This window comes from Fundulus heteroclitus, chromosome 19 (genome assembly GCF_011125445.2).
Source record: "Fundulus heteroclitus isolate FHET01 chromosome 19, MU-UCD_Fhet_4.1, whole genome shotgun sequence".
NCBI lineage: Eukaryota > Metazoa > Chordata > Actinopteri > Cyprinodontiformes > Fundulidae > Fundulus > Fundulus heteroclitus.
Window position 1 is genome coordinate 10,070,165 of NC_046379.1, and position 12,907 is coordinate 10,083,071.

At 37.8% G+C, this 12,907-nt stretch overlaps 1 protein-coding gene across 1 annotated transcript; it reads left to right on the top strand.

Annotated features, from left to right (window-relative positions):
* Window positions 1-1,412: 1,412 nt before the first annotated feature.
* On the top strand, window positions 1,413-11,472 carry jdp2a (Jun dimerization protein 2a). The gene is made up of 4 exons (XM_012851889.3): window positions 1,413-1,560; window positions 7,946-8,163; window positions 10,347-10,451; window positions 10,540-11,472. Exons 1-4 carry the CDS (start codon window positions 1,473-1,475, stop codon window positions 10,723-10,725), a joined length of 597 nt encoding a protein of 198 aa, XP_012707343.2. The 5' UTR covers window positions 1,413-1,472; the 3' UTR covers window positions 10,726-11,472.
* Window positions 11,473-12,907: the final 1,435 nt, after the last annotated feature.

A 12,907-nucleotide genomic window follows, 5' to 3' on the forward strand; every position in this document is an offset into this window, starting at 1 on the left:
TTCATGATTGAATCTGAACGTGTGCACCATTAGCATGTTGTAAACATATATTGAGTCTGTTGTGTGCAGCAGAGATTTTAAAGTGTAACAGCAGCCGGGAAAAACAACACGCGGAAGCGCTTTGTAGAGCATCTGGGATGCAGCAGTCTGTCACTGAAAGAGCAGCTACGTGGATGGGGCGGGAGACATTGTCTGTCAGTGATGTGCTTTTTCTTACAGTCCTTCAAAGGCTGGTTCACAAGGCAAGATTTTAAAATAGGCGGCCGATTTTCAAAGACAACACACGTAACAATAAAAAAAATCCTAGATAAAACTTGTTTGCTCACATAGTGTGTGGTGTTTGGTCAGACGGCAAGCACAACAAACCACACACAAACAGATGTCACTGGAGATCATTCAGATGTCAGACGGGAAGTCTTGCAAATCCTCCCAAGATCAAACGGGAGTTCAGAGGAAATAAACATGGACGACCAGGAAGAATAATTAATTACTTAATTAATTTTAACACTCTTAACTCTCTTAACACACCACACACGGCAGGATTATCTCTTAAAACAAATTTAAGAGACTCAGGGATAATATGCGCCTCTCGGATGGGGCTAAAAATCCTGCCGTGTGAACCAGCCTTAAGGTACCCAAATGGCTAGCACCTTTTCTGCTACCACCGCTATCCTTCACCACGGCGATGGTGGATTAAGAGTGATATTCACTTTCTGACAGAAAGAAAGGACAAAGGTATTTCCAGAATGCTCTGTATTTAGCTCCATCCATCTGTCCGTTAATCAGCTTCCCTGTATTCGCTAAAGAAACACATCTGCACAGCATGAAGCTGCACCAGGGTAACGGTGCGTTTAGGGTTCGTGTTCAGTGTTATTTTACCTCCACAAGTATTTTTCATGTAAGCCAAAAAGGCCCCACATTGGTCTTGGTCACATGGCTGGTGGCAAACTGCAAACATGACTTCCTTTTAGACATAATCGTAAACAGCAGAGAACAATTTTTTACATTAGCAACTAATAGATAACTGGGTATTTTTTGTTCTTGTGGCGCCCCCATATGCTATGCCGCCCTGAGCAGAGAGCCATGTCCATATCAAAAAACCTTACTGCTGCTTAATAGGGTTTTCAAAACGTTTCTGACCTAATTGGTTGAACTGGGTCGCATTGAGGGGTGTTTAAAACCTTAAGAGACTCTGTTTTTATTGGCAGCAAAGGAGGGAAATTTGGAAAAATGGAGAGTGGAAAAGACATTTTTTGTAGCTGGGTTTGTTGTTGCAATGGTTTTGCTGTAGTAATGCAGCCTCAGCTTCTTCATGGGAGGAGCGGCTGTTACTTCCCCTCTCTCCCCCCACACTATGTCGACTTTTTTTTTTTTTTTTTTTTTTTACATCCCTGCTTACGTTTGCCTGGCATCGCTTAATTTCCGCATTCCCAAATCCTCCCAGAACTGGGATCACATTTAAAGTCGCGCTGATGCAACGATTTCCACTTTTTAAAATCTACTCCCGACCCTCTGCCGACCAGAAGAGAGGACATTTGTTGCACCAGGGACCAAAGTCAGGTCGGTAAAAGAAAAAAAAAAGAAAAAAAAACTTTCTAAGAATAAGAAAAGAAAGGAAAAGGCAGAATGTGTCCCTGCGCACGCTGAGCCGCTGCTGGCTGGCGCGCCGCGGATTGGTTGCAGCGACAGCCAGCAGCTCTGATCTTCTCGGTTATTCAGCGGCTTTTATGCTTTCTCTGAACTGCGCTGTTCAAACTAGACCTCCAGTCCATGCAGCTCTTTTTGTCTCCTTTTTGTCTCTCTTTGCATGCTGTCGTTTTTTTTTTCTACGTGAATCTCAGCTTGCAGACATCCAGAACAGAATGTCCTCATTAATGCCGCGCAATGATGGCTAAAATACATTTGATCTGGAGCCACCCGGCTCTAAAAAAAAAAAAAAAAAAAAATGCTGCAGCAGGTAACTGTAGGTGTTTGACAGAAAGGCTAAAGTTACATAAGATGAATGCCACGGTTGGAAGAAAGAAGAAAAAAAAAGAGGACTTCCGCTTTCAAGTTGACCAATTCAGCAGCAGGCTATGCAATGTGATCTGCCCGGAGATGACTACACATGTTTAAGCCAAAGCATAAAATAAGATGGGGAGGCTTTCTCGTGAGAAACAAGAGCAGCTTAAAGCAATCAGTGGCACTGAAATTTAAGTAACTCTTGCTCAAATATGCCATCATAGAAAGAAAGCTAACACAACAGTGGTTTTAATCATGGATTTGCACCTAACACAGTAACAGGTTTAAATATCTCTTGTCTTATTTATCATTTATGAATGGTAACTTTTACTAAAACGTTTCTACAAATTATATGCGTTTTTTCACAGGAGTTTATGTGGTGTTAAACAAAAATGTCCTGCACAGTTCCACTTTCTGTTCTGGTCTTTTTCTCAGTGCTGAACTGAAAGTTGTACATTCCCATCTATGATGCTCCTACTGAGCCAATTAGAGCACAGGTGACATCCTTATCTGTCCCCACAGAGCGTCTCATAAAACAAGTAATGTGTTTTACAACAAAAATTCATTCCGCTTGAGCTTTTTCACACCACAGCCACAAAGTTCTGGGTATCTCATTGGGAATTTATGAGAGAGACCAACCCAATTACTGTAAAATTGTGAAGTGGAAGGAAAATTAATTCATAACTTTATACAGATTGGCTGCTTTTTAGCTATAGTTGGCAATCCTGTTTAGAAACACTTTTTCTCATGCTGGGTAACATTGTCCTTCCATCCTGAAAGTAGTAAATACATTATATATTCAGAAAAAGGAGGTTAAAAAATCGTTCTCTGTGGGAGCTGCAGGCCTGTAAAAACTCTGACCAATCACGTCTCTCCGCACTGTATGGCAGGGATTGGTCAGAGTTTTGTTCCTGCTCTCATTCACTTCCTGTTCCTGATGTTCTGGGGGTATCACCTTATCTATCGGTTGTCCTACATGCCAATCATTGTGACGCGCTCACGTAACACCAGTGTGCGTGCTCGTTCCTTTATAGTTTCCGCTTGCTGGCAGCACACGCACACTTCTACTGTTTATGTATCCGGTTAGCTTAGCGGTTAGCCGTTCACCGTAGTTCCGCTGCTCTCGCCGTATACTTTGAACATGGGTGAGAATCACAAGAAGCAAAACGCGTTCATGTTTATTAGAAGAAGAGGAGGGACTCAGTAGAAACCGAGAGGCTCATGGTTACTATGGAGGAGCTGCAGAGATTCGCGGCTCAGGAGGGAGAATCTTCTGACAAGATATTTCCTCAGTTCATTCATTCCACAAATCTGTGTTGTTTGTCGAAAGCCATATAGGATACACAGCAGACATGTGGAATGTGCTCTGTAAAAATGAGACCTTACATAATTAGTTAAAAAAAATGTATCTGCATGTAAAAGCTTGAGGATTACCTGGAACACACCGTCCCAACAGTGAGTGGCAGCATCATCTTGTCTTTTGCACAATGAAGCTAAATGCTGCTCAGTCCTGGAAGGAGACCTGTTAGATTAGGCACACTGCAAACAACAGGTGTCTAAAATAAAAATAAAAATGCTAAATCTAAGGGGAAAGGTACTGGAAACAAGCGAAATTATCTGCTATCAAGATTTCTTGATTTAAAATAATTATGTAAAGTCTTTAAAACACACATAAACACTTAAAATAGGTAAAATTTGCTCTTAAAACAAGATAAATTATCTAACACTTCTAAAGCTAAGCTGTTTTTTTTTTATCTCGGAAAGAACTTAATAATTTTCAGTGCAGAGGTTCACCAAGCTCCAGTGGGATGAATTAGTTCAAAAAATATTAATATGTCAAAATGGCCTAGTCAAAGCCCGGGCTGAGCCCTATTGAGAATGCTTTACAGATGCTTTCTATCTAAACTGACTGTGCTTGAGCTATTTAGTCAAGAATGGGCTCTTATGTCAGTCTCCATGTGTGTAACGCTGGTAGACACATGAGACTTGCAGGTTTGTAGCACTGAAAGGTGGTTTAACAAAGTATTGACTCAGAATACCAATTCACCGTGCATTTTTCAGATCTCTCTTTGGAAAACCATGCATCGTTTTCTTTCCAATTGGCAATTATGCATTACGTTGTTTTGGTCTATATCACATAAAATACCGAGACATGACAAAATCCATCCATCCAACCATTTTCTAGCACGTCTATCCCTTGTGGGGTCATGATGGGTGCTGGTGCCTATATCCAGCTGTCAATGGGCGAGAGGCGGGGTAAGCCCTGGACAGGTATGACAAAATGTAAAAAGTAAAAAGGAAAGTCACACCGTAGATTCCCAGCCATGGTAATTCATTCTGAATTAGCCAATTAAGACAGATTTATCATGTAAAGCCACAGGCTGCCTGGTGTTGCCAGTTTACCCTGTAGTGTGGGATTAAATCTAGCTGTAAATTACCTTTAGATCATTAAAAAAAAAAATTTCTTTGGCAGTGACATGTATCTTGGAAATCCGGTGAGGTTGCACTAATTTCCTGTGCGTTCAGCCTGGCTTTGCTCGGTTTCCTATTACTGAACACGTGTTTAACTTTTCACTGCCACATTTCTTGCCACCGCTGGCAAAGAAAGCTGTTGTCTGTGCACAACTGGGATTGTCACCTCCTTTTTTCTTTTGACGAAACAAATCCTTTTAGTTCATCTTGACCACATTCTGCTTGTCTCAGGCAGCCACATTCCACTCTGCTTACATTAAGTCTCATAAAGAGGAAGCCACAGTTAACTGGTATTTCTTGGCTTGCCGTCAGCTCCCCTTGGAATAAAGAGGAATTTGTTCAAGTCTAGTTTTTGCACTGCTGTTCATTCTTCTTTTCATCTCCTAGGATTAAGTCAGGTAACTCTTTGCCAAGATCTTGTTGAACGGCTGCATATTAATTCCCCAAAAATCAGCGAAATAATAATAACTGAGCAGCAAGCCCAGGCGTCCTGCTCCTCCAACAGACTAGTCATTCATCACCGAGAGGTGAGTCAGGCTGCCGAGAATGCAACCTTCTTGAAGCCATTAAACGTACTGTTCATCAAAGGAAATGCATTTTTTCTCCAAATTTTCAAAAAGACTTTCAAGTTTTCCAGAGTGCAACAAACCTCTAAGATTGATGAATAACACAACGGATAAATTAAAATAAGAAATGAGAAATGTAATCAGCAGTGACACGTTAAAAAGGGTGAGGATGGAGGCAGAGAAAAACAGATAAAGACATGTACTACATGAGATTTCTGGAATATATTACAGTGTATTAGTCTGTTTTAAAGGAGTCAATTGGTGTATCACGCCAGTTTGCAACAGCCTGTATTAGAGGATAATAATATGCAAGAACACAAATCTCACTGCTATAGCTAGAAAACCACCTTTGGGTGCATGTGAACCTAATACCCATTTGACACTAGGGCTGGGCAATAAATCGATTTAATCGATTAATTCGAATTTACAATTGTTTAAGATTTCATTTTTGGAAAATCTGGATTTTATTTTGCCAATACACTCATTGGGTTTCCATGAAGAGAACAGCATGTGATGCTGAATATATGTTTAGGCAAAATTATTGTCAAAATGTTAAGTGGAAACTTTTTTTTACCATAATACGAGGTACTTCATTTACTTATTTACTTTTTTTTTTAACTTAGTTTGAAGTTCGCAAGTGCAGTGAAGCCTGTTCTTAGCTCAATGTGTAATACCACTAGCAGCGAATGTTTTTTTATATTTTAATTGTTTATAATGGCACGGCTGCTATCTTGTTTTACATGCATGTTTCACAGCTTGTTTTTAGTTGCACTTTGAATTCAGGTCAACTCCCTGACGAAATGCTTGACATAAAGGCAAGGTTTTAAAATAATTTCTTTAATTTCTTTTTATGAAACAAAAAGGAGGAAAAAAATCGATTAATCAGATTTGGTATTATGCAATCGGAGATTTAATTTTTAATCCATATCGCCCAGCCCTAGTGGAATGTACCATCAGAAATATTACTCCCACTCATCGTGGAGCTGATTGCCAAAATAACTTGCGACTTTTAACGGTGCCTTTGAACTATTGCAACAAACAACTTCCATGGATGTCAAAAGCAGGAATTGTGTGCTCAGGTTAAAAATGTTTAATGGATTTTTTTATACTCACATTTACACACAGAGGCTCAAATATATACACGTACCCAATATTATATGGTTAAATGTAGCACAGCATAGAAAAGACATGCTTCTTAGAGCCATCAGTAAGCTTGTTGCATTATTCTGGTTGGATATTGGACCTGTCTTTTAATCAGAATCAGAGCAGACTATTTAAACTAATTGGTTTCCTGGCACAGACTGGATTTTTTAAGCATAGTTAATAAATTTTTTTTATAGGGTTGAGGTCAGGGGACATTTCAGAAGCTTAATATTAGCCTGATATATTTGTTATAATATCTGATTTTGGGGTCATTGTCTTGTGCGAGCACCCAACTATGTCTGAGTTTCAACCGTCTAGCTGCAGAGTCGAGGAGAAGAATCATCATCATTTCATCCTCTTTGGGCAGAGCACCTGTACCACTGGTAGCTAAATGAGCCCTCAGCATGATGCTACCACCACCATACTTGACATGTGCTCGAAAGCCTCAGTTGCTCCATAAAACATTATTCTCACTATTGCAACCAAATAGCTGAATCTTTGTCTTGCCTTACGACTTTTCTCTAGGAGATTTTTCATTTGTCCGTGTGGGCAGCTGGAAATCTGAGTCAAGGTGTACGATATCGACTCTGGAGTAGGCAGTTCTTTCTTGGTCAGCGCCCTCCCAGTCCATTGGGATGTGAAACTGGCTTCACTTTAACCCGGGGCATGGTTTTGCTTACAAGGTTGCAACTTTGTTGTGCCAAAGGAACAAAGATCCCAAACGCATCAAAACCACCCTTGGAATTGATAAAGGAGGCTAACATTAATTAACCTTCTGCAATTTGTCCTGACCTCAACGCCAAATATTAATTTGTAGGGTGTACCTTAAAAAGGTCTAGTCTTTGCATGAAAACCAACCAACTTAAATGAACTCTCCCGAATTTTACTTGTAAAAGTGAGTGTACTTTTACACTCACTCTCTGTGTGGGAGATTTACCCAAATATTAGCACATATCTCTGGATAAGAGAGACCCTGTAGTAAATTTAATCTTGTGAATTTACTTCCTTTTATTTAAACAATTAAAATTGTTTGCTATATGATCGCTTAGTGCTAAAAAAAGAATGTCTTTTTAAAGGCCCCAAATGAAGGAAATCCACACCCCGATGAGGGTATGTAAACTTTTCAGCTCCACATAAGTCCACATTTTAACTCCCCCCTGAAAAAAAAAAGAATGCCAGTTTCTTTAGTGGGGGGAAGGTAAGAAGGTCCATTTAGGTTTTTGTCAGCAAACACAAAAGAAACATCATCTCTGATGGTACAAAGGTGACTCAATACCTATGGTGTCGTTAACTTTTATATTTATGAGGTGTCTGTGACACGGAGGGGTGTATTGGATCCTCAGGCAGGGATTAAAGACATCAACTTAACTAATTTTAAGATCTGATATAATTTTTATAGGATAATGACTGATCTCATTGTGACATTTATAACGTTGTGGCTTCAAATGTGCTGGACAGGGATATATTCTTATCAATAATACAAAAGGAATCATAAAACTATTAATAAACTTATATTTCTTATGGAAGATGAAACTTCTATAAAGAAATTGTAATTCAAAGGAAATTTCAATGGTATAAAACATGATTCAACTATTATCAGAATAAGTATAATCTAAATGCAAAGACTGTATTTCTAGTGTCTACTAAAAGTCACGGCGTCCTCTCACGCAGATGTAGAAATGAGAGCGTTGTTGTGTTCCCAGTGGACCTGCTTTTGCTTGCATCTAAACGTTTCCACCATTTTCTCCCTCTGCCTCCCGTAGCCGTGGTCAAGGCTGAGCCTGACGCAATGCCAGGACAAATCCCAGATCCCTCTGTGACAGCGGGCTCCCTGCCCAGCCTGGGCCCGCTGGCTGGGCTCTCAGCCACCACGCTGACGGACAAGCTGAGGTTTGGCGATCTGCACGACATCGGAACAATGTTGTCACCCCTGCTTTTCCTGGACACTCTGGGAAAGAGGCCTGTAGTCATCAAAACTGAGGTACACGACAAACTTAGCAAATGGCGACGAATGCCTTTTCAACTTATATGGTGCGTTGGGAATGTTTTCAACCATTTAAAGTACAATAAAATGAAAAGAGGCATCAGAAATGTGTATGCATATTACTTTTAAAAAAGTAAATATGGCACTTTTTCACATTTTGTCCAATTAAAACCACAAACTTTGATGTGTTTCGTTAGGATTTTTATGTAACAGACCAGCAAAAAGCATAATTTGAGTTGCACACCAGCTAAACTTAAAAGCCAGTTGATTCTTTTTTTTAAAACTCCAGATCAAATGTGCTTTTAATACCCGTGCAATAATCCTGAAACAAACGACTTCTGCTGCCATCACCACGTGAATATATGTCAATACATATGTATATACATATATGCATATCAGAGTGAATGTACATATCACATCATCTGCCTACTTCGATTTCGCCTGTATTTTTATTCTTATCTATTTGTTCTTTTTTTCTCATTTTCTTTTTTATCCACTGTATATATGAAGATACACTGTATATAACTGATGCACCTTTTCCTACTTTTGGCACCTTCTTCTGACTATTGACTATTGAGCCTATGTGACAAGTAAATTTCTCCAATGTGAGATCAATAAAGCCTATCTTATCTTATCTTATATACTAACAGTTAATGGAGCTTTATTTAGTGGTGGAATAAGGAAGCAGCTTTTTGTTGACTTGTGATTGGATTATTTTTGGGGTGGGATTCAATAAGTTTTACTTTTTCCCACTCCTTTTCGAGCATCTGCATACATTATGTTGTGTGGACAGATTTATGTTAATTATTCTATTCCCTCTACTAAATTGTGCGGCAATATATTGCTGTATTAACTTTTGTTTTGTTTTTGGTGCACAACATGCTCAAACTAAAGTATTCACGCCGCTGGAACTTTTTCCATATTTGGTCTCATTGGATCAATGTACAACATCAGACATCGATGAATTTGATCGAGGCTTCATGTGGTAGCCCTAAGGAATGGTAGTTCAAACACAAAAATTAAAAGTGTGCTACTGTGTGCAGGCCCTCAGAGTCGGTGCTTTTAGAACCTGCTTTGGCTGCAGGTACAGGTGCAGGTCTTCTGGGATATGCCCCAACCAGCTTTACTGATTCAGAGACTAGGAATAAAGTTTTTCCCCATTTTTCTTTGCAAAATACAGAATTTCTTGCTGAGTCAGACTGGAAACACTAGGGACATTTTATGGCTTTCTTTCAACATCTTTATTCCAAACCTGTCTGGTGTGTTACTCCGTCTTCATGACGCTGTTTGTACATTAATGCGCTCTACTTCTTTTTCCAGACAAGGACCCCTGATTTTTTATTTTTATTTTTTTGAGGTATCAGATCAAAGGGGACTCATACTTTACAGATTTTTATTTTTAAGAGATCTAAGAGATATTTTACATATTTCAAAGTTACAATTTTGCAACTCATTGTGTTGGTCGATCGCATAAACTCTCACTAAAACACATTAAAGTTTGTGACTATAAGTTGTGAACAATTTTGCAAGGCATTTTTGGTGTGACCCATGTTTTTACATCATGTCTTACTCTATAGGGGCATCTAGTGGATGTAACAGGACGTGGCTGTAAAGTAAATGGGTTGCAGAAAAGGCTTTCTATTAATTAGTAATATTAATAGTAATATCATCTTTATTGTCATTGAAACATACATTGAAACATACATTACAACGTAATTTGTTCTCTGCTTTTAACCCATCATCCTTGGGGAGCAGTGGGCTGCCATGTGCGGCGCCCGGGAAGCGTATAGCAAGAGCAAAGAAAATGGGACCAGATAAAAACCATTAAAGTGTTTTTTTTTAAAGTTAACTTCAGGTTTTAATAAATAAACATAAAAATTGTAAATCCACAATTATATATTGTGAATTAAATCAGACCTTAATGATTTATGTAAAACAACTTTACATGATAGGGGCATGCTTATTTTCAGTGTTAGTATTTTTGGCTTTGATTGACAGATTTTCTTTACGAAGAATCCCATAAAATCATCACTAAAAGTAATTAAATTAACCTGTTGTTGCATAAGTGCAAGTGCCATTTTGCTAATTTCTGCTCATTAGAAAATTGTTGTTTGAAACATCAAGCTAGTTTGATAAAAAATAATTACAGTTGTGTATTCTTTGCACGCGCTGTTCCATAGAGAGATGAAGAGGAAGAGAGGAGGAAACGAAGGCGAGAGAAAAACAAAGTGGCTGCAGCTCGATGTCGAAACAAAAAGAAAGAGAGGACAGACTATTTACAAAAGGTCAGTTATGTTCATGGCACTATTTCACAATTTGACCCCTTTTTTGTCGTTATTATTATAAAAAACATTTTTCTGTTTCATATCCCAGGAGTCAGAAAGATTAGAGATGTTAAACTCCGACCTGAAAGCCCAGATCGAGGAGCTAAAGCTGGAGCGCCAGCAGCTCATCCTCATGCTCAACCGACACCGTCCCACGTGCATCGTCCGGACGGACAGTGTCAAAACCCCAGAGAACGAGGCGATCCCGCTGCTGCAGCCGCTCGAGGCCAAGTGAACAAACGGGGACTTTCAGTCAGTTTACATCCGAGGAGAAGCAGCCAACTAGCAGCACTTCTGTTTGGGCTCCTGCTCTGAAACGTAGAGCTACGCAGCACAAAGAGCACATCCAGGGCGACGGCTTCAGCAGCTCAAACTCATTTCACTTTTCTTATGATTTCTGCATCAGCCATGTCTTTGTGACACAAAACTAAAACGTGCAATGCAGCTCTAGAGGAAAATTACCTTTTATGCAAAAAGTGGGTTGTTTTACAATAGTTTCATATTTTCTAATATTAAAAATGAAGAAAACGGAGATTTCCATAATGCAAAACATGGTTTCAATTCATTTCAGCCTGAATTTTACCAATTTGCTCTGAGTGATGTTTAACTTTATATGTTGCAAGGATCTGCACAAAGGTTTAGAAAACGACGAACAACCTAAATCAACAGTTTTAATGTTTATGCGAGGAATATTACTTATATAAAGTATAAGTTATAAAGATATAAAGTAACTACCTGGAATGCCTTAACCTTAACACCATTATGAAATAGGAGAAAACAAATACATAATTTGTTTTTTATAAATCTGAGCACAAAGTTGCAATGTTTTTTCTTTTTTTTTTTTTTTTCTAGTCATTTGCAGAACAACCAAACCTCTGTCATTGTTTTGGCGCAGGCGTCATGTATGCACATATATACATATGTATATATATACACACACAATGTTTACATTGTACTTTATTTACTTTTTTCATAGTATTACAGCCAGTTATGTTAATATATATATATATATATATATATATATATATATATATATATATATATATATATATATATATATATATAAATTTTGTATATGTTGTTTTATAAGCGTATAAGCTATCTGAAAAATACAACTTTATATTTTCTGAAGAAATAAAATGTTTACTTCCTTATTTTTCTTCTACGTTTTCTATTTCTGTTGTGATTGCTCCCTCACCCACATTTCCGCTAAATGCTGCCACTTTGTGGCCATCATTGGCCAAACTGAATTGACCTTATTTGGGATATTTGAATGAATTTCTTAGCTGAAGGACTTTAAACTATTATTAGGCTGTTATAAAGCTCACAGTCAGCAGTTTTCTGTGTGTAGACTGTTAGTGAGCCCAATAACAAGGCGCTCATTGTTCACAGCAGGAGGGATTTAACTGAACAAGCAGATTATGTGAAAAAGAACAAAATGTTAGTTCTGGTTTAGTAGGAACAGTGTTTAGAGGAACTTTAGTGAGTACAGTTGTGGTTGACTGATGATTAGCGTTAAACGGGAAGAGTGAGTCTGCATGGCAGTAAGTGGAGGAAATTCAACCAAAGTATGGAAATCCAAATGTGCCACAATCCAATAAATAAAACAAGATGTCTTTAAATAAATATTTATGTGATCATTTCAATAATATTGGAGACATGTGCAATTTAATTATCTTTATTTTGAATAATGAAATGAGTATGTTTTGTCAAAGTATGTTGTCAAATTTCCATTTGTGAAAGTTTGTCCAAAACACTTTCATTACAATGCACATTGCTTTGTATAAAACTGCATAATCAATTAGAAATTAAATGAATAAAATTTCCATTTTTAAAAGTCAAAAATGGAAATTCTTAAGTGAAATAAAATTAAAAAAATGGAACGGTTAGATCATGTAAACACTGTTTTCATGATGCTTTACATCATGAAAACGTAAAATACATAATAAACACATCGAAACAGTCACTTGTGAAACCAGTAACAAACATTAAATTGTATCAAGTGTATCAATACCAATAAAGTGCTAGAATCTCTTAGATGAGCCATAGTAATGGTTCATGATGGACATCTAGCACATTAAATGGGAAAATCATAACTAATCACAGAAACAATTGTGTATTTGCATATTTAATGAATAACAATTTACAAATATTAATGGATATTTATTTCTGTACTATATTTAACAACTAATTTATTTATTTTATTTTGGCCCTTGATGAGATTTTACTATTTATTAAACTCAAAAGTCCAAACGTAATTTAAAATTGATTAAATAATTTAATATATTTTTCTTGATTGTTTCGAATGATCACAAACATAAACACGTCATGACATTTATTGGATTGTTACATGCTTGGCTCCCCATACATGCAGGTTGTGTGACATGTAAAGAAAACATTCAGTGGTGAACAGGCAG

What these genes read in the sequence shown, in the direction of transcription:
- jdp2a (XM_012851889.3), top strand. Translation starts at nt 1,473, where the DNA reads ATGCAACGATTTCCACTTTTTAAAATCTACTCCCGACCCTCTGCCGAC. An exon ending in GCACCAGGGACCAAAGTCAG is followed by an intron (nt 1,561 to 7,945) that starts GTCGGTAAAAGA and finishes TGCCTCCCGTAG; the next exon opens with CCGTGGTCAAGGCTGAGCCT. An exon ending in CTGTAGTCATCAAAACTGAG is followed by an intron (nt 8,164 to 10,346) that starts GTACACGACAAA and finishes GCTGTTCCATAG; the next exon opens with AGAGATGAAGAGGAAGAGAG.